The 19,995-nt window shown below is 45.7% G+C and overlaps 1 protein-coding gene across 46 annotated transcripts in view; it reads left to right on the top strand.

Annotated features, from left to right (window-relative positions):
* PARD3 (par-3 family cell polarity regulator) overlaps positions 1–18,877 on the top strand; it is a 634,673-nt gene extending 615,796 nt beyond the window's left edge. For all 46 annotated transcript variants that reach the window (XM_084980471.1, XM_084980461.1, XM_084980477.1 and 43 more), the window contains 2 exons: positions 9,670–9,797; positions 16,818–18,877. In XM_084980471.1, the coding sequence (XP_084836597.1) occupies positions 9,670–9,797; positions 16,818–17,214 (525 nt within the window). In that variant the 3' untranslated portion in view covers positions 17,215–18,877. The remainder of the gene's footprint in view (positions 1–9,669; positions 9,798–16,817) is intronic.
* The last annotated feature ends 1,118 nt before the right edge of the window (positions 18,878–19,995 follow it).

The following is a 19,995-nucleotide window of genomic DNA, read 5'->3' as shown; positions in this document are numbered from 1 at the left end:
ATATCTACTCTACACAAAGTACAGTACTTAGAAATTCTTGATTCTCCCCCATTCTCTTTGTGTTTTTGCTGAACCCCAGTCCTGCATCTGCCTGTAGCCCAATGTGAGTCCTTCCTCCCACAGCCACCAAAGTGATCTTTCTACAGCAAGGCTTTGGGGAGCTTCTCAGTGCCCCCAAGATGAAGTCAGGAGTGGCACAGAAGTCCAGGCGCCACAGGGTGGCTTGCTAATTAATCCTCCCCAATCCAGCCCCAGATTTGGGCTCTGATCTTGTGCTTTGCCTTAGAGACCACAGCACTTCTGGGAATGGGATGTGTTGGAGCAGATTTGGGGGTTCGAGATGATGGGATTGGAAACTTGAGAGTCACTTAGACATGAATAAATAGGATACCCGAAGTAGGGAAATCCAGCTGAATGTATCAGTAAGCCCAGTCCACATGGTGATGTGACCATAGCCAAAATGCGCTGAGGACTGTGAATGGAAAAATGATTTTTCAGGTTAATTCTGTAATGAGGATTGTCGAGTCAGATGTGACAGAAAGTCAAAGAAGGCCAGCCTGGTAAGGATCCTGGTGAAGCCCTGCACAGTCTGGGCAGGTGGTCAGTACAGCTCAGGGAAGCATTGCCCTGATAGGCTGGGAGGTTGCTGGGTGTGGGGTTACAAAGCCTAGGAGGCTGTGCTCAAAACAGTGTATTTTTGGAGTCTGGGATCTCGGGGGTGGCACAGTTCTGGATGATGTTGGGATCAAAGGTATGCCATCCATGCATGTGCCTTCCTAAAGTAGAGGAATGATTAGGGTTCAGAAAGTGAATGACTTCAATTCAAAGAGTTGGGAATATGATTACCCTTGATTTTGGGGAGAGTAGGGCAGAAGGAAGAATGGTGTAAGAAAAGGGTGAAGTCAAAAAAGGTGCTAGAGAAGGCTGATGTGAACAGTATGATTCTATCGTAGGGGAGGGGAGATGAAAGTGGGAAGGTGCTAGACTGAAAGTTTGAACAAGGATGCTATCAGGACAGAACGACAGCCCTCTAGCCAGGTCAGAAAAAGTAAATCAGTTTTCTCTGTAAACCAAATGGGTTAGTGCAGCTGAGTGTCAGTTACTAAACCTTCTGTGAGAAGGAAAATCTAAGAGGAAGCTGGTGTGTCAAGTAAAGGTGATGTAGTCGAGACCCCCAGGTTTGAATACAGAGTCCCCCATGGACCAGGTAACTGCCGCTCAGAGCTTCTCCAAGTGTGGTCCATGGACCAGCACCTTCAGCATCTCCTGGGAGCTTGTTTCACACCCACATTCTTGGGCTCTGCCTCAGACCTACTGGATCTGAACCTCTGTGGGTGGGGCCTAAGAATTTGTATTTTTCTAAGCCCTCCAAGTCTTCCTGAAAGACATTCAGGTTAGAGATGCACAGCTCCAGAGTTTGGATCATCACTGAGGTCCTTTTTGGTCCTAAAATCCAGCACCCTCAGTATATTCCACACAAAGCCAGAAACCCATAAAGGTTCTGGTCTGGGATTTGGTGATCAAGTTGGAGTTTGTGGAAGGTAAATTTCACAAGGGAAAGAAGAAGAAGGAAAAATTGGAGTCGCCGTCCTGGTTTGAAGGAGCTCACCTAGGTTCAGGGGAGGAAGAGAGGGCCTTCGAGCAGGCAGTTGGCCAGGGAGAAAAGCATCCAGGAGGGAAAACTCAGGAAATGAATCCAAGCCGACTTTGGGAGGTTATAAAACATGTGCAGCAGTTTTAATATCTAAGAAAATCTAATTGTCCTCTGCAACAATATGACAATTAACAGCATTTTTTTTTTTACAAAGTCATTTCGTTTCTTTTTCTAGATAATCAAGTAAACTGAGTCATGCCCAAGTAGCAACAGGACAGAATTATGTTAATCTGCTTCTATTGTTTGACGTAATGTCTCAACCTAGGTTTCTTAAAGCAGGCTTTTTCAAAGGTGATGTCCTGAGAACATCCTTACCTATGCACAGAGGTGCTGAAAGGAAGAAGGAGGACCATGGCGACCTGGAGGGATAAGCAGCCACACTGCTTATGGCAGTGGTTCTCACTCACCCAACTCCAAGCTGCTCAGCCCCTTGTGGGCTTCTCCCTCCTGGATTTACCATGAGGGGCAGTGCTGCGCCATTTTACTTGACCTGCGAACCAGCGTGTTTGCATGTTTATTCTTTCTGTAATCAATTATTTAACTCCATCAAATTTCTTGAGCCTTTACTAGGGTCTGTCCTTTTGTTTGGTTCTGGAAAACAAAGAAAGAATGCCCTTAGGGCCTGACCCTACAGCTGACACAAAAGCCAGGGATGCTGTATAGTCCTGATAGGGAGATGCATGGATCATGAAACTCAGAGGAACCACGCTCAAATCGGTGGTGGGTGAGCAGGAAAGTCTTGAAAGAACACCTCTTTGAAGCTGGAATATACTCAAAAAATAACTTTGAGAAACAGAGAAACCTATCTTGGGAAACTTTAGCTTGATGGGAATTATTTCTGGTCAGTGACCTTGAGTCTATATGCGAGATCTTCAGATTTGTCAGAGGCTACATGAGCATTTCTTAGTTCTTAGCATGAGAAGTTTTGCACTGGGGAATGTGTCTGGGGTCTGGTATCCATTTTGGTTATATATACATGGATATTTTTTAATGCGGGGCATGAATATGTTGGCATATGTTTTTATGTTGTCTACTGAATATGAGCTATCCTGTTGGGGAAAAAAATGTTTGAGGATATCTTGTACATTAGGAAACTCAACTACTGAAAGTCATAGGCCAAATTATTGTATATCCAAATGCCATAGCAACTTTAGACAGACAACTTGGCTTGTACAATCATTTCCTGTAATGAGTGAGTGGGGAATTATTTGGATGATAGGCTGATTACCTTAGAAGTGGAATAATTTCCCAAATTGTGGGTCAGATATTGACCTTTTCTTTTTCTTTTTTCTTTCTTTCTTTTTTTTTTTTCCATTTTCAAACAATTGGGATCTTGCTGTGTATTCTCCATTCTACAGACCATGTAAATGAACTTAAAGTGATGGCAATTCTACTTAGCTTATTAATTTTCATACCAGTTCTCATTGTTGCCTTATTAAGAACTGTTCAGTCATTCAAAACGTAGCTTGGTCTATGGTTTTTATTATCTGTTTTACCAAATGAGCTTTGAGCGTCTTGGAATCAATCTTTTTATCTTTTCCCGTATGCATTCTGACCTTGAAAGGTCACTGTGTTTGGAAAGGATTTTACTCATTGGAATCGTCTGTGATTGTTTTCGTTTTAAGGCGCCATAAACACATCCTCAAGCCACGTGTACAGTTCAGACCATATTAGCTGAAATGGTCATGCGCGTTAGAAATGCCCACACACAAAGGGCAGTCAGACGTCTCACACAGAACAATATCCAAGCCCGTGGCTTTACCTCCAGAAAGAGATGCTGCAGGAAATTCATCCAAGTGGCGCTTTTCAACTCATCCATTTTCAAAATGTTCTCTCTCAACTCTAGCAGTTCAGCCCACACCTGTTCCTGAGCTTTGGTTCAAAATAACATTTGGGCCTGAGGGAGCCGATTTGTGGCACAAAAGGCCTTTAGGGAAGCGGAGGCCCAGAATATTTCCTTAGCTCTGTAATCGAAGTGAATTCTCTCCCAAGTTGATTAAGAGAAGAAGGAGAAGGAAAAGAAGGAGGAGAAGGAAGAGAAAGAGAAGGAAAGTCCTTCCCCACGTAGAGCCACAGGTGCAGCATAAATAAAGCAGCGAGTTGCTTTAAATCTTTCTTAAGATAATGGAACAATAGCTGAGGTTAGGGTTATTATCGAAGAGCTCGGATAGGGACAGGACTGAGTGTTGCTTTTAAAAGAATTAAATTGCAGGCTGCAGACCTAAGTACAGTACGCTGTTCAAACTTTGCAGATACCTGAGTGTTGCCCGCAAGCAGACTTGCTGGCTGAGACGGCTGATAGATGGGATAATGGAGCCTTTAATAGCTGTATTGCTAAATCCTCTCCATCCCGGGTTGGTAGTGACGGAAAGTAGTTTGGTCCTTCAGATAGAAAATTGATCCTCTGAGATGTGCATGGGCTCTTCACCCCCAGGCTGTCTTCCTTGCTGTCTGTCCTTAAATAAATGAAAAAGATCTGTCCCCTCCTGCATTTTCCTGCCCTTGACTTTGAATGGCTCCTCCTACCCTTTTAGGGTCTTGCCTGCTTTAGGGAGGGGGCCAGTCTACACGGCACAGCCATCCTGCACCCCCAGATGCTTCCCCTGGACCTGGGGGATTGGAGGAAAGGACGGTTCTCTTTTTGTCTTCCTCTGTCTTAAAACTTCAGAGGGAGCTGCTCTCCTTTCTTGGTAAGGAACATCCATGCCTGGACTCAGGAAATGCCTTCTTCGTTGATAGCCTTGTTGTGCTTGGTGTTACTCTAGTTCAGACTGAGTGGAGATCACCTCCCTTGGAAACCCACCCAGAGAAACCCATCCCTGCAGCAAAGGGGTACCTTTTAGTCACATCAAGGGTATCTGTGTGCTGCTGCAGCGTAGACCCCTTCCTGGAACCCCCTGACTCACCCTCCCAGCCAAAGCCCCCGAGACCCGTTACTGTTCTACCCACGGAGCCCTGGGTGGTGACACGCCTGAGGCTGCCTTTCACCCACCGGTGACACCGGAGAGCTGCTTGGTGGGTAGAGCTGTTCCTTTGTTTTATTTTCGACTGACCTGCTGATTAAGAGGGGCAGATAGATCCAAACCCTGGTTGGGAAAGATGAGAAGACAAATAGCGTGTTAAGACCAAAACACATATTTATAAAATCTTGATGAGGGAAATTGGTATGCGCTGCAATTTTTCAGCCATTACTCACATCATTAGCAGCAATTAAGCTTTTCAACATTCAGAACCCACAGAGTTCAATCGATAGCTGTGTAAGTACCATGTGTGATGGGTAGAGGGGAGGGCTGAGGGGACAGAACCAGAGACAGAAGTTAACTCTGTTTTGATTAGAAATTGGCAGTAAGTCCACTCCGGGAAATCATTACCAGTATGAGCAATGACCACTTTTAATTAAGCAGAGTAAACAGCATACACGCTTTACGTGATTTCATGGCAGGTAAATTATTGCTACCCTTTACCAAATCTTTAAATGACCATTTTTATCAGAAGATGGAATTCATACTAGGGTTACAGTGCGTTTGAACTGCCAAAAGCAGTACTTTGAATCTCCAAGGGTTATCACTGGTCTTTGTGTTCTTCTTAGCAGCAGCAGCAGCAGCAGCAGCATCGTCAGAGGTTTTCTTCCAAACACACAAACTTTCTTATTTTTGTTGTTGTTGTTGTTTTCTCTCCATGTCCTGAAAATTTGTAACTTTTCATCATTCATAATTTAAGTCAAAAACTCACCCCAAATGATCGTGTAAAAGACCTGTGTTGTATGTGTCACCGTATACACTCGCATGCCCACAGATGCATATATGCCGTGTTTATCATCTATGTAGAAGAAATTCGAGTAGTTAAAAATTATTAAGTATTTTATGTAAAAGCTAATAAAACTAGTGAATTTTATTTCCTAAGAGACACCTACACTTTGTTATGAAGCTCTAAAAGTCTTATAATATTACCTAGTTCTCATTAGTGCTGAAACTTTGTGCAGTGTATATCTATTTTTGGTCTTTCTTTAGTCTGTTAACTATTAACAGTTTGAGGCTTGTGTTTTTGTATTTTGTATTATCTACTTTTATTTTGGAAAAATAAGAATCATTTTACTTAATGGAGAGAAATGCTTAATGACTTCATTTAACGAAACACTATATGGAAGATATTTTCAATACTTTATTTTACACTAGTAAGTAATACCAAAGTTGTGCAGCTTTCCCAAGCTTTATGTAATTTTTTTTTTTTTTTGGCCACATTCCATTCCTGGTCATGGCACAAGGGGTGGAACTTGTGCCACAGCAGTAACAATGCCGGATCCTTAACCCACTGAGCCACCGGGGAACTCTCTTTGGGGTTTTGGTGGGTTTTTGGGGGGATTTGTTTTGTTTTGTCTTGTTGGTTTTTTTGTTTGTTTTCGTTTTTGTTTTGGCTGCCCCCTTGGCATGTGGAAGTTCCTGGGCCAGGGATTGAACCTGCACCACAGCAGTGATAATGCCAGATCCTTAACCCACTGGCCATGAGAGAACTATATACATTTTTTATACAGTATAAAGAGTATGTTACAACCTCTATCATTATTATGTCCTTGGCAACCTTGGCTGTTTTTTTTTTAATTAAAAAGTTATCACCTGTCACCAATTTCATCACCAACAAGGCCAGGGTTATTTCTAATTTGCATTCTTGAAACAGAACTATTGCCTCCTTATCCAGTGACTCTCCAGGATCCTTACAATTATTCTTTCCCTGTATGTTTCTCTGTATAGATGTTGCTTTGTTGTTGTGGTTGCTGATGCTTTTTCATTTGAAAACTTGCCCTTCTTTCTGAGGTTACAAATGATCCCTTTCTTCATTTCTATCTTTATTTTTGTGATTTTGGACTCTAGACACCTGTATTCTATTTCTGCACAGGGATGGAAACCACAAAACCACAGTATCTAAAAGTCAGGGGCTGTTACTGTAATACCGTTCCCGTGTTTTACATTTGTATTAGATCGTCTTTGAAATCATGAATCAGGTTTTTTGTGTGTGTGTGATTTTTTTTTTTTTCTTTTTTCTTTTCAGGGCTGCACCCACAGCATATGGAAGTTCCCAGGATAGGGGTCAAATCGGAGCCGTAGCCACCAGCCTACGCCAGAGCAACGAGGCAGGGATCAAACCCGAATCCTCCATGGTTATTAGTCGAGTTTGTTACCGCTGAGCCACAATAGGAACTCATGAATCAGGTTAATTTTGATTCAGACCAAGTAGAAAACTTGCCAGCACGAACCTATTTAGTTTTCGGGCTGGGTCTGTTATGCACACAGTCCTCCTTGAAATCTGTGACCCAGTCAGGTTTCATCTTAAAGATAAGGGTGATTCTGTCTAATAACCTAGGCCTTTGCATGCTCTTGGTGGGGGGAGGTAAATTAGTAAGGTTGAGGTTTATATTTCATCAGAATGAGCAAGCAGAATGAAGTGTGTCAGTTTGCTGATTCCAAACTCATTCACTCCAAGTTTTCCGATCCCGTCTGATGATAATTTTATTACTGGGGTTCATCCAGACCCAGCTAGATTGCCACCGATAAGCGTGGAGGTGAACAGCATCAGAAAACACACAGTGGAGGAAACAAAAGCCCTTCTGCTTTTTTTTTTCCCTCCCTCAGAATCAAATGTTCAAGCCTCTGGGAGAAAGAACTTAAAAATACACCTGAAATTTCTACAAGACCTTGCATTTTCTTTTCACAGCTCCACAAGCAGCGTGTCACAGAGCAGCATGAGCTTAAAAAGCTGGTGACTAAATCCTGCAGCCGAATGCCAGGTCTTTCAAGACTGTTTGACACATGCACGTAGCTTAGACTGAGTGGAAAGGAAAGGAAAACGGGGTTCTTTTTGAAGGCGTGTTTCCTTACTTCGCTGTCCCCGGGGAGCAGCCGCTGGCAAGCTTCCCTGGACTCACCGTGAACCGCAGATCAGCTCAGCGCTCTTCTGGGCCAGCTTCATGGAATGTCATGGAAGAAACAGTCTCCATAATGTCATTGATGAACAATTGCTTCATTCTTTGTTTGCATAAGCAGAACTCACTCGATGAAGTGTTTTCCTTGCTGAAGGCACCACTGATGTGTTATTTGAACGGTGTTGCGGAGTGGGTCTCTGAACACACATTTGCTCCAATGCGTGTGGTTATAAACTCCCCTAGTAGAGACTAGGGTATTATAAAGCCTAATCTCTTCACACATTATTTTTGTGTCGGGATATTTTTAATATGCTCACTGATGATGCCATATGCTTTTGAAATGGTGTCCTATTATACTGCCTTATTCCTGCTTACCAACAAATAAGATATTGCTGGCCAGGCAGAAAGGGGACAATAGAGGCTGCTTTCTTTCTCGTCACACAAAAGCCAACCAGAGGAGCCCCTCTGGAAGTAACAAGCCCACATGTTATCTTATAGTGCTCCAAATGAATGCTGAGTCTCATATTATTTTAGAAAATTATTATCGAGTCCAAGCCTGCCATTGGCTTTCAACTCTAAAAGAAAATCAATACCTTGTTTATAGCAGACATTCTTCACGCGGAAGAAGCCTACTGCAAAATGTTGCATAACACAAAGGGGACAGAGGTTGGCCCTCAGCAAAAGGGATTACTTAAGAATGCATGCCATTGACACTATGATAAACCATTGTTGGGGGTTTTGTAAAGTTAGAGGCATCGTTGTATATTTGAGCAGAGTGACTTTCAAGAGGCCAGATCTTGAAGGTGAGCTAAAAGCCATGGATGCACAGCATCCATGCTAAAGCATCCATGGAGACACAGCACAGCATACAACCGATAGCTGGTCAGTGGCAGCAGCCAGCAGGTGACCTGCTGCCCTAATTATTTAGCCAGAAGATCTGAAAACTTCTCTGTAGCATATAATTAACCTAGCTACAAATGCCATTTCCTAATAACTCAGGCAAAATGTATGATTTCATAACCGACTCCAGTAGCTGTTAGCTTTCAGGGTGATTCTTTTGATAAGCATTTCTGCTCACATGTGGCGGCCATCCGTGGATTGGAGAACTTGTCCGTGGCTAGTTTCAACGAATCTTGGCTCAGAACTTAACCATCATCCTCTAGTAAAAGGGGGCTCAGCTACATTGTATCCTACTGCTAGACTGAAATGCCTGCGGTTCACCAGCATGGTCAACCTTCCAGAGTGTACTGTGGACTTTCCCACTCTGAGAAGTAGCGTAGGATATGTTTCTTTTGATTTTGTGGCATTGACGCCTGGTCTTCTGAGCAGCCTCACTCCCCTCTAGGTGCTATATACACAAGGGATGTAAACTGGTATCTCTCACTAGGCAGACGAAAAAGGGGGACCTGTCCATTTTAAACCATTCTAAAATCGTCATCAGAAGCTAGGGTGATGGGGGAAAGAGGCCACTCGTTTGATATCTTCTTCTTTGGTTGTTATAGATCCTTCCTATTCTCTTTCTAATGGATTGCTTTTTTCTTAATCACTTTGGATAATTCCCCCCTGCCCTATAACTTCAGCTATTAATTTGAATACTGAACTCGAGTATTTCCAACGTTTGCACTGAGTCCTCTGCATGATCAGCAAAGGTTCTGGGTGATTCTTCTGTACTCTGAAGTTCAAGAGCAGCTTTACTGAGCTTTCTAAAAATCCCCCCCCTTTTTTTTCCCATCCACAGGTCATAATTGATTCAAAAAGAATATTGAGTGATTGTAGAGAAGGGGACAGCCATCCGGTCAGCTTAGTGGCAGACTGCAGACGATGGCTATGAAGCCTGCCCATTAACGTACCATTAATAAATAGGAAACACATTGTTGGGGAAAAAAAAATTAGGGTGATGGGGGATTTGGGGCTAAGACCAATTAGATTGCCTCCTCGCTCAAAAAAAACTTGAGAAAATTGCACTTGATTTTTTAAAAAAATTCACACACGTTGCAGTGTGTTACTAAGTCAGTCTCTGAGCATCTAGCTAGAGTCCACCAGGCACGTGATATTTGTCTTTCCTTTCTGTGACCAATTTTGCATCTCTTTCCTGCAGCCCAACTCCCGACCGTCAGCGCAGAGTGGCCGGCACTCAGTGTCCGTGGAGGTCCAGCTGCAGCGCCAGCGCCAGGAGGAGCGAGAGAGCTTCCAGCAGGCCCAGCGTCAGTACAGCTCTCTGCCACGGTATGGCCACCCCTGCTGAGGGTCCAGTCCTCCCTGTCCCCTGTCCTTTAGGAAATCCCTCCTTCCAACTCTCAGGAACCACAGCTACAGCTCATTGCTCAGCTTAGGGGGTTGGGGGGGGCAGTGTGATAGGAGAAAGGTGTTTCAGGAGAAGAAGAAACACATTGTCTTCACGGGACAGCTCATCATGGGATGAAGTGGCCTGACCTACCAGGACTGGTGGGGGTCCGACCTGGGTTCTGGGATTGGTTCTTCCACCTCCGTTGGGGCCAAAGACGATTCCTCAGCGGACAAATGGAAAGATAACGCTTCCTTTGCTCAGCTCAAGGGTAACTAGAATCACTGATGCCTTATAAATCTAGAGTTCTCCCAAAGGATGGGTGGTTGGCACTCCATGCACGGGATTTAGGGGGCGCAGTGGTCCCGACTCATGCTGTCCTGCCGTCTGTGCTTCTGCTTGGTGTTGAAGCTCAGAGAGTCCTGGGATGTCCGTCTCCCTGGCTGATGGCCAAGCCTGAAGGGCTTCCTGGCCAGGCTCCCGCGTGCGGCTACCTCTGTCCCCAGGGTTCTCTGCCCTCAGGTAACTGAGGCCCAGTACCGTCATTATAGCCATTTTCCATCTAAGTGTTTTCTCTGTGCATAAAATAATGGAAGTGCTTAAAAGCATTCACCTCCCCAAACTTCCCAAAGCCCCACTTTAGTCACAATTCTTATAGGCATGTGTATAGAACACTGTTTTAAAATGAGGTGATGGGGAGTTCCCGTTGCAGCTCAGCGGTAAGGAACCTGACTAGTATCCAAGAGGTTTTGGGTTCCATCCCTTCCCTTGCTCAGTGGGTTAAGGATCCGGTGTTGCCATGAGCTGCAGTGTAGGTCACACATGTGGCTTGGATCTGGTGTTGCTGTGCCTGCGGTATAGGCTGGCAGCTGCAGCCCTAATTCAACCCCTAACCTGCAGGTGTGGCCCTAAAAAAAAAAAAAAAAAAAAAAAAAAATTTTAATAAATACATAAAATGAGGTGACAAAAACACTTTGGGTGGAAAACAGTCCGCTTACCTGTTTGTATCAAGCAGACTGTTTTGAATTTGGGGAGAAACAGTGTTGCGGTGGAGCCAATGCTTATCTGTAAACTTGACTGATACAAAACCACTCTTGATTCTAATAAAGGCAAGTCCCTTTTAATGTTAACTGGTCGCTATGACCGCCCCGAGGGACTGCACTGTGCTGACCCCATCAGCCAGGACCACATGGGGTCGCCCCGTGTGTGAACTTGGCCGCTCGGCTATTCTTTCTCAATCCATAAAGCTGTGTCTCCTTTGAGTATGAAATTCTTTCTTTTAAATGGGAGAATAATTAAGTGATTTGGCCCAGGCTGGGTCAGAGTCTTTTGAAGTTTAGGACAGGACCTTGGAGAGCATGTCTTAGAAGGAAACAGCTCAGGAACATGAAGGAATGTCCCCCCAAGGCCCTACCCAAGTTTGTAATTCCACCAGAATTACAACTCCAACCTGCTGTGCCCTGATAAGCCTCTTTGCTACCATGGGCTTTGGAGCCCAAGTTTGGACGCGAGTAGGTACAGGTGTCAAGTTCCCTGTGCACGCTGCCCTGAGCACTGGGGACAAAGGTCTCGGCGTGGATCACCCTGGAGCATCCGATGCGGGACCCTTCAGAGATTACAAGTAAGATTACGTGGTGTGGTCCTGCTGCCTCAGCCACTCGGGGCCATCGTGCATCCCGGCCCACGTGAACAAGATTGTCAGCACAGGGCCGTGACCTTTTATTGGCAAAATGTTTGGTTCCTGTGCTTTAGCTGTGTTTGAGAGTAAGGAACAAAGGTGACCTCTCGTGCAGTGTATGTAGGGAGAGAGCGAGATGGGAAATGGCCAGGACTAAGGAAGGGGAGGGCGGCCAGGGGTGGCAGGAGAGACTCTGGGCCCTGGTCCCTGGGCTGGAAGAGAACAAGCCAGCGTTTCTCCTGCTCAGCTTCCAAAGCCGCGCAGCGCCCCAGATGGGTCCTTTCCTCCTCGCGCCCGCACCCCCTGACTCCTAACCCTCTGCTGGGCTCCCCTCCGCTGTGCGTCCTGCCTTCCTCTCCTTGGGAAGCACCTAGCAGCAGCCCCTGTGTGTCCAGGGACCACCAGCTTTTGCTGCTTCCGGTGCCACCGCTGCCAGTTAGCATTTCCCTAAAGAACCAGAATGTTCCCTCTGGTCAATGGGGGCTCCCTTACTGGTTGCTATTTTCTTCTGTGAAAATGGGAGAAAAGGAGAACTCTTAAAATGAAAGAGATGGCGTTCCCCCTGTGGTACAACGGGATCCGCAGTGTCTCTGCAGCACCAGGATGCAGGTTCGATTCTTGGCCCGGTACAATGGGTTAAAGGATCTGGTGTTGCTACAGGGCTATGGCATAGGTCCCGGCTATGGCATAGGTCGCATCTGGGGCTCCTGGTCTGGGAACTCCATATGCCATGGGGTGGCCAAAAAAGATAAAAATAAATTTTAAAAACTTTTAGAAGTGTCTCAAAAAAAATTAAAGAGCTGTGGGAGTTTAGGCGAACTTTTAGAGAGAACAAGTAACCCTTGAGCACGTGGGGTCAATTCGGTACAATGTATAGTCGGCCCTCTGTATCCGCGATTCCAACCGTGACCCCTCTGTATCCACATATTCAACTACCCACAGACTATACAGTCCTTGAAGTGCTTCCTATTGAGTGAGATGCACGTATAAGCAGCCCCGTGTGGTTCGAGGGTCAGCTGTGATCCCTCGGTGTGCACCTCTGTGTGAGGGAGGAAATGGGTTCATGGGGCCTGGGACCCAGCTCAGTTCTTTGCAAAGTCGCCCCGCTCAGCCAGAGGCTGGAGGGCGGGGGCGGGGGGTGGGGGTGGGGGGGCTTTTGATGCCCTGTGTGAGCTGGCAGCAAATCCCAGTGTCAGACATGTGATATTTTTCCAAGACACTTGACCTTGGCTCTTCGGATGTGGACGATTAGCAGAGTTTTGTCTAAACAAGTTGCAGTGGCATTTGATACCAGAAAGATTTCACACACACAAAGAGTTCCGCTGCAAAGTGGCGCTTAAAAGAAAACAAATGGTCAAGACTTTGTCTCGGGCGCGCTGGAGAAGGTGGTTTGAATTAGAGGGATGTACGTGCCACAGGGGTTTATAAATTCTCACTGTGATTAAGGAAACCTCTGGGCAGAATTCAGGTTACATTTTGAAACGTCCGTGAGCACACCCGCCAGGTGGTAACTTGAGACTGGGGCAGAATGTTCCCTCTGGTCAATGGGGGCTCCCTTACTGGTCGCTATTTTCTTCTGTAAAGATGGGAGAAAAGGAGAACTCAGGTCTCAGTCAGAAGAAGATGTCTTTCTTATTTTTTTCCCCTAAATTAGTTTCCTTTTTTTCTGTTTTACTTTCTTTTTAAAAATCCTTTTAAAAACTCCTAGCTCTGGAGTTCCCATTGTGACTCAGTGGGAGCAAACTCAGCTAGCATCCATGAGGACGTGGGTTCCATCCCTGGCCCCGACTCAGTGGGTTAAGGATCTGGCATTGCCATGAGCTGTGGTGCAGGTTGCAGATGGCTTGGATCCCGTGTCGCTGTGGCTGTGGTGTAGGCCAGCAGCTGCAGCTCCAATTGGACCCCTATCCTGGGAACCTCCATATGCCATGGGTGCAGCCCTAAAAAGAAAAAGAAGAAAAGTTCCCAGCTCTCTTCCTTAGTACCCCAGAGACAGCTCTAAATCTGAGTCATGCAAGCATGTTGGGTCATAGTCATTGACAGAAAGATGTATTTAAGGAAATTCCCAGGCTAGGGGTCAAATCACAACTGCTGTTGCAGGCCTACAGCACAGCCGTGGCAACACCAGGTCCTTAACCCACTGAGCCACGATAGGAACGCCTATTAAGTAGTTTTCTTTATTCTCTTTTCCCACTGCCTCTCCATCCTCCTGCTGCTGGTGTCTGACTTCTTGCTCATAAGTCTTGCTTCCTGGCTGTGAGTCTGTCTCCCCACCAGGCCCAACTCTGCACTGCTTGTCACCCGAGGTCTATCTTTCTACATCCCTCTGTGTTCTTTGCTGGCAGGGGGCGGGGTGGGGGGGTCCTCAGCCATTACTGCCAAACCAGGGTCTGTGCTTTGGGTGGACTCAGGAATCTCCAGTGAGTTCAGTCCAGGAGCAAATCAACCTGTGTGTTGGTGATAAAGAAATTCATGGAAAGGAATGATGCTTTGTGGCTGTTGTTCGTGGCCTTTAAGCAGCCATGGGACAGCGGGAGGTTTGCTTCTGAGCCTGCCTCTGGGTCGTGTTCCTGAGGGTCTCTATGTTCCTTGGTGCCTTTCTCTGCTCCTTGAGCTCCCCCGACCCTTCTGACAAAGAACGGAAAGCTCATCTTTTTCATTTTTTCCCTTGATCAGAAAGACAGCCCCTCCCAAACCCAGAGCCTAGTTGTTGGAGGCAAAGTCACTTGAAAGTCACCTATTAGTCCCCTGTATACCAAGTGCCACACTTCTCTGAGCATTTGACACGTGTGATTTCATCTATTTCTCCCCAGAACTCTAGGAGGTTGGAGATGCTGCCTGTTTCACAGATGAGACCACATGGCCCCCGAGAGTATGAACCTCCCAGGCTCACACAGCATACACACAGATGAGGGCTGGATGCCATGCCCAGCCTCTTGCCGCTGTGCCCCGTGCCTATGGCCAGTCTTCTTTCTAGTGAAGGGAACCCTTCTTTTCTGCTGCTTTCGCATGTTTCTCTAAGACCTGCTCATTGCTTGATCCTCTTCCTTAATCAAGAGCTTGTTGATATATGAGCTTCCTTGCAAGGAAGCGTGTGTGTCTCTGTGTCCCTGTGTCCATATCTGCGTGCTTTGAACCTCACACCTGTCTTACTTTGAGCCTCAGGGAGGTCTTCTTCTTTCTAGGCTGCTTATTAATATTTTTTTTAATGGCTGTACTCACAGGATATGGAAGTTCCAGGGCCAGGGATCAAACCCAAGCTGTAGTTGCTACCTACACCACAGGTGTGGCAATGCCGGATCCTTTAACCCACTGTACTGAGCAGAGGATTGAACCCAAGCCTGTGCAGTGACCTGAGCAGCTGCAGTGGGAGTCTTAACCCAGCAGGAATTCTGTACCACAGCAGGAACTCCTATGCTGTTGAATTTGAAGAAAATTTTAACTACAAGGAATTTTTTTCTCCTACCTCACCATAATTTCCATCCCAAACAAATGGTTAGTGAATTCTTAATGTGTTTGAAGACAAAAAGACTCTGCCTTCCTGGACTGATTCAAAATTCAAGTTCTGGTGCCAGACCACGTGGGGCAAATCCTCAGGCTTTGTGGATTTGGGGATGGGGTGGACAGGGCTAGTGGAGCTCCATAGGCCGAGGATGAAGAAGCCTATTTCTGGTTATCCTTAAATTGATAACTAACCCATGAAGGAATCCCACATTGTTGCTGTAACATGAGTAACAAGTTTGCTGTCTTAATTAAAGTTTCATGATTAATGTCAAATCCCTTGATTTCATGCTGGCATGTTCCTTCATTCATCACTCTGGGAAGATTAATTTATGACTTTTTAAGTGAAGATAATCAGAGCTTTAGGCAAATAAACTATTCCATCAAGTCTCAGGATTCTCGCCTGGGCTGATTGTACCAATGGCCCAATTCCCAGTCAAAGGATAGATATACTGTAGACTGTTCAATTAATCAGAGTCATAGCCAGAGTTGAGGCTGAGATATTGGTTCATTTTCCTTATGGAAAATCCCCTTGACTACATCGTAGGCCATATGGAAAATGGGCAGATTTCATTCCAAGCCATATTGATGGCACTTCCAAATGTTCAGATATGCAAATTGCTGCCTTCCTGTGGGAGACCCAGTGCTGCCTAGAACTTATTTTCTCTCTACCCGAGTCCTTTGGAACACTCTGTCATGTTGTGTGTGTTGATGTGAAAGCCTAAGCAATACGTACTGTCACCGAGTGATTTTCTTATTGATAAATGGAGCAATATATTTTGCTTTATGACTCAATTCTCGCTCCCTCTCTTCCATGTTCAAGGCAAAAAAATTAGGGCATGTCTTCCTTTCTGGCACAAAATTGTTTTACTTTATCATAGCCAATCTTATTGTAAATTCATAAAAGCATCTAGAGACTTGATAGTAAATTAAAGATGTTTCAAAACAATAATGTTTCCTGAAAATGATGTGCAACTTTATTGCAGGAGTGATAAGGATTTGAAATTTCTATAGGACTCTGATTTATTTCCCCATCTTGGGGTGACAGAAAGTGAGTTGAGTAAGTTATCCTGGCCTTGGGTAAGGATGCCGTGTGCAGGAAAACAGTGCTTGCTCCATGCACACCCAGATTCTGCAGTCTTGATGAGCGTGTATTCCAAAGCATGTCAGTTGCTGACACAGACAGCTCGAAAGCTAAGGCTCTAAGGGACTGCCTGTTGCATTTTTAATCATAAAGGAGTCTAGACTTAAATCTTTTATAACTGAACTCATATTGTAATCCATTACCTGGACTTCACGTGAGCCAGCCTCCCTGGCGTGATGGCGGTGTGACATATTTTGCTTTGCTTGTTTAGGATTGAATGGCAATGTTCTAAAGCGAGCAGTTATTGCTGGTGTAGAAGCTGCCACATCTCTAATACTCCTGTACAGCATCTTGCCAGTGAGTCTAAATGGCAGGAGATCGTGTTACTCTAAGTGGACCAGGTAGCGCCTCGCCAGACTCAGGAGGAGGACCCTGTTTCTGAGTCACTGCAGAATCTATTAGCGCTCTCTCCTGTTTAGCCTCTGTGCACTTGTCTCAGACTCATGTTTGCCCAGGACAGTCCTGATTTCATCCTCCAGCCCCTATCACAGCGTCTGGCGCATGTTTGGAACACAGGAATGTTTCTTGAGATGTGGAAATGTGTGCTTCTGGCTCAGCCCTGCCCCTCACTCTCTCCCTCCATCCTCCTCCCTCCCCTTCTCCCAACCCTCCCACTCACCTTTGGGCTTTGCTTTCTAGGCAAAGCAGGAAAAATGCCAGCTCCGTCTCCCAGGACTCTTGGGAGCAGAACTACCCCCCTGGGGAAGGCTTCCAGAGTGCCAAGGAGAACCCCAGGTACTCCAGCTACCAAGGCTCCCGAAATGGCTACCTGGGCGGGCATGGTTTCAATGCCAGGGTGATGCTGGAGACGCAGGAACTCCTTCGCCAGGAGCAGAGGCGGAAAGAGCAGCAGATGAAGAAGCAGCCCCCTGCTCCCGAGGGGCTCAACAATTATGACTCATATAAGAAAGTCCAGGACCCCAGTCACATCCCGCCCAAGGGGCCCTTCCGGCAGGATGTGCCCCCGTCCCCTTCTCAGGTCGCCAGGCTCAACAGACTCCAGACTCCTGAGAAGGGGAGACCCTTCTATTCCTGAGCAAGAGAAGAAAGAGCAGATGCTTCATGTCATGCAATAAAGGACATTTTCCTATGAAGACTCGTATTGGGGGAGTTTTTTTAAAACCTCAGTGGTACTGTGGAATATTTCTGTTGTCGGTATCAGTGCCTTTAAGCAGTGTGGGCAATTCGATGGAAGGCCTTAATGTCTTTGCCACTATGTCTCAAGTGTCTATTTCATGGAAGGATTTCTCACCATCTGACAATCACCTGTTCAAGGCATTCATACGCTCATGGGGGTACCGGGAATCATAGCCCATCCTGTGGGATGTCCTCGGCTTTGTGTGTCCACCCCACACAACTTGTGGCCACAGATGACCCTGAACTTAAGGGTGATGTTGATCCCTCTTTTTTCCCTTTAAGTTTCTTAGATGAGGCAACATCTCAGTCTCTGGTGGATGGAAATGGGTGACATACGCCAGAAATTGGGGCTCTGCGATGCTTCACGGCACAGTCATTTATAATCCTTTGTAACCAGTGTGGTTTCCCTTTTCTTTCTTGGTTCCTTGTAACAGGAAAGTTCCTTCATTTAAAAGAAGCTAAGCCATATTCCAACACTGTCTGGTTATCGGGGTGGGGGGAGGGGTCTCTTTGTAACTGCCTTATAACTCAGTGTTATCAATAAACCAGTCATTCTGTCTGCGTTTATAAATACCCTTGCTCAGTCCTGCTCATCACACATGTGTTGAGTCACCATGACTCTGTGTGGGGAGCACGGGAGGTGGGCATGAGCCCTGGTGGGCAAAGGCCACTTGCCTGCCAGGCCTGTGTGTGTGTTGTGATGTGGGGGTGGGGGGTGGTAGCTAAGGAAAAAAATCCTCTCAGAATGAGTGTCTGGCCCAGTACATACCAGTCATTCTTTTAATTAGTTTTTGTTTGATGAGCTGGCAGGAAGGGCATAGCGTGAAACAAAGATCCGTCAGATACTCATTTTGGGATTCCAAAAACCCACCTGCTTTCTCCAATTTTTAAAGTTGGTTGGCATTGATATTTGTCTATTCATCCACCTGCTGTATCTCCTCCTGGTGATGCCATCCATGCTTCTAAATAATTCTGCCATGAAACAGAAAAGATAAATGAGAAGAGAGTTGTTCGACATCCCACGGGACGTTCTGGTGTCCCCAAACAGTGGTAACAAAAGATTGCCCTCGTGTCAATATGTTAAGTACGTGTGGGCCAGGAGGACCTGGGCTGCTACCGTGTTTCCATCTCATCTGTTGGTCTGAACATCATGCTGTAAACCGTGGCTGGATTGCTAAAGTGCCTGTGAATTCCGACATGGAAAAAGCTTGAGATGAAAGCTCAGCATACTGTGTGTTAACAAAAAAGAAAGAAAGAAAAAAGACATGTACTGATATGCCTATTTTTTTTTTTTTTTTTTTTTTACTGGCACATTGTATTTTTGTGTCCACTTGTTTTTAGAAAATATGTGAGGTGTCCATCCCCATACCTGCGTCTCTTTTGCATTTCTGTGTAATGGTTCTGTGTGTTCACAGAGCGTGGTGATGTTTAAATGATGTGGCCGGTGTAAGCGATGTGACCTCGGATGACAGTGGCTGTTCCTCACAGCTTCCCCTGTGTTGTGAGAAACAGCTTTCCCTGTACATATGAGACGTCTAATAAAAGGCATATTTCTTCCTGTTCTCTGTGGTGTCTGTAGTATTCCTGTGAAAACTCTCCTTGCTGGGTTTTTTTTTTTTTAAGTCTATTAGCAGATGTGATTTTTTCCCCCATATTTAGAGAAAGTTGAAAGTTTCCTCATCTCTGTATAAACACGGAAATGAGTGATTGATTGTTTCTTTGAACACCTGAGGAGAGAAAGGACGAGAAAGAGAAGGACTTAATTAATGAGTCTGCTGGAAAGCCTGGGCTGCCCAAAGCAGCCAGGAAATTCTGAGTGGGAAGTGCTGATACACTGCAATAAAGGAAAGAGTAATTATAGAGAGAGCAGTGTACTAGTTCCATTGTTGCCCTTTGCTCCATTTCAAAGAGCCAGATGTTCTGATTGAGTCCTAGTCCTGGGTACCTCCAGCCCAGAGAAAAAGTCCAAATTCGAGCCCACTTCCAAACTAGCCTGGTTCTTACTTCCCAAATCACACAATGAGGCTTTGCTCTTTCTTCCAGAGGGACACTCATTAATATGTGTATGGTGTTTCCAAGGCACAGAGGGCACTAGATCCCTTGTGGCGGGGGGGGGGGGGGTCTTGTGTGCCATGATGGTCGTGGTCCCCACCCAAAGGGGGGGCTTTGTGGAGACCTGTCCAAAAATGCCCTCCTGTGGAAGACCAAGCATCATCAGGTTGTCATAGCAACCCTCATCCTGCCACTAGATCCGAAATCTGTCACCTGAGGATTAGTAATGAGAGGGTAGAGCAAGCCAAGGAAATAACACGCCTTTGGTTCTTATATGCCTATGAGGTGTGGGAAAGAAAAAAAGCAAAGATGGACAGATTTGTTAATTTTCTCACTGACCAGGAGGCCCGCTGCAAATGCCAAAACTCGCAGGTCATTTATCTCAACTGACACTGAGAAGCAGAGCAGGAGAGGCGATAGTGAATGTTGGGGGAGACCCAAATCACAGAGGATTTATAGATTAAAACTGACAACTTGAGCTGCACGGAGAAGAGGAGTAGGAATAGATGTGGATCAGCAGAGAAGTGAGAATATGCCCATGACACAGTCTCGTCTAAATGAACTGGCCTCTGCCCCGAAACCTTCCACACGGACTCTTGCTGGGACCACGGGAGGAGCATGTCCACAG

This window comes from Sus scrofa, chromosome 10, assembly GCF_054392235.1.
Source record: "Sus scrofa isolate SSC_HxYL_T2T_F1_AM1 chromosome 10, Sscrofa_HxYL_maternal_Yorkshire_Landrace_v2.0, whole genome shotgun sequence".
Taxonomy (NCBI): Eukaryota; Metazoa; Chordata; class Mammalia; order Artiodactyla; family Suidae; genus Sus; species Sus scrofa.
The sequence above is the reverse complement of the archived record's forward strand: the minus strand, read 5'-3'. Positions and strand labels throughout refer to the sequence as shown.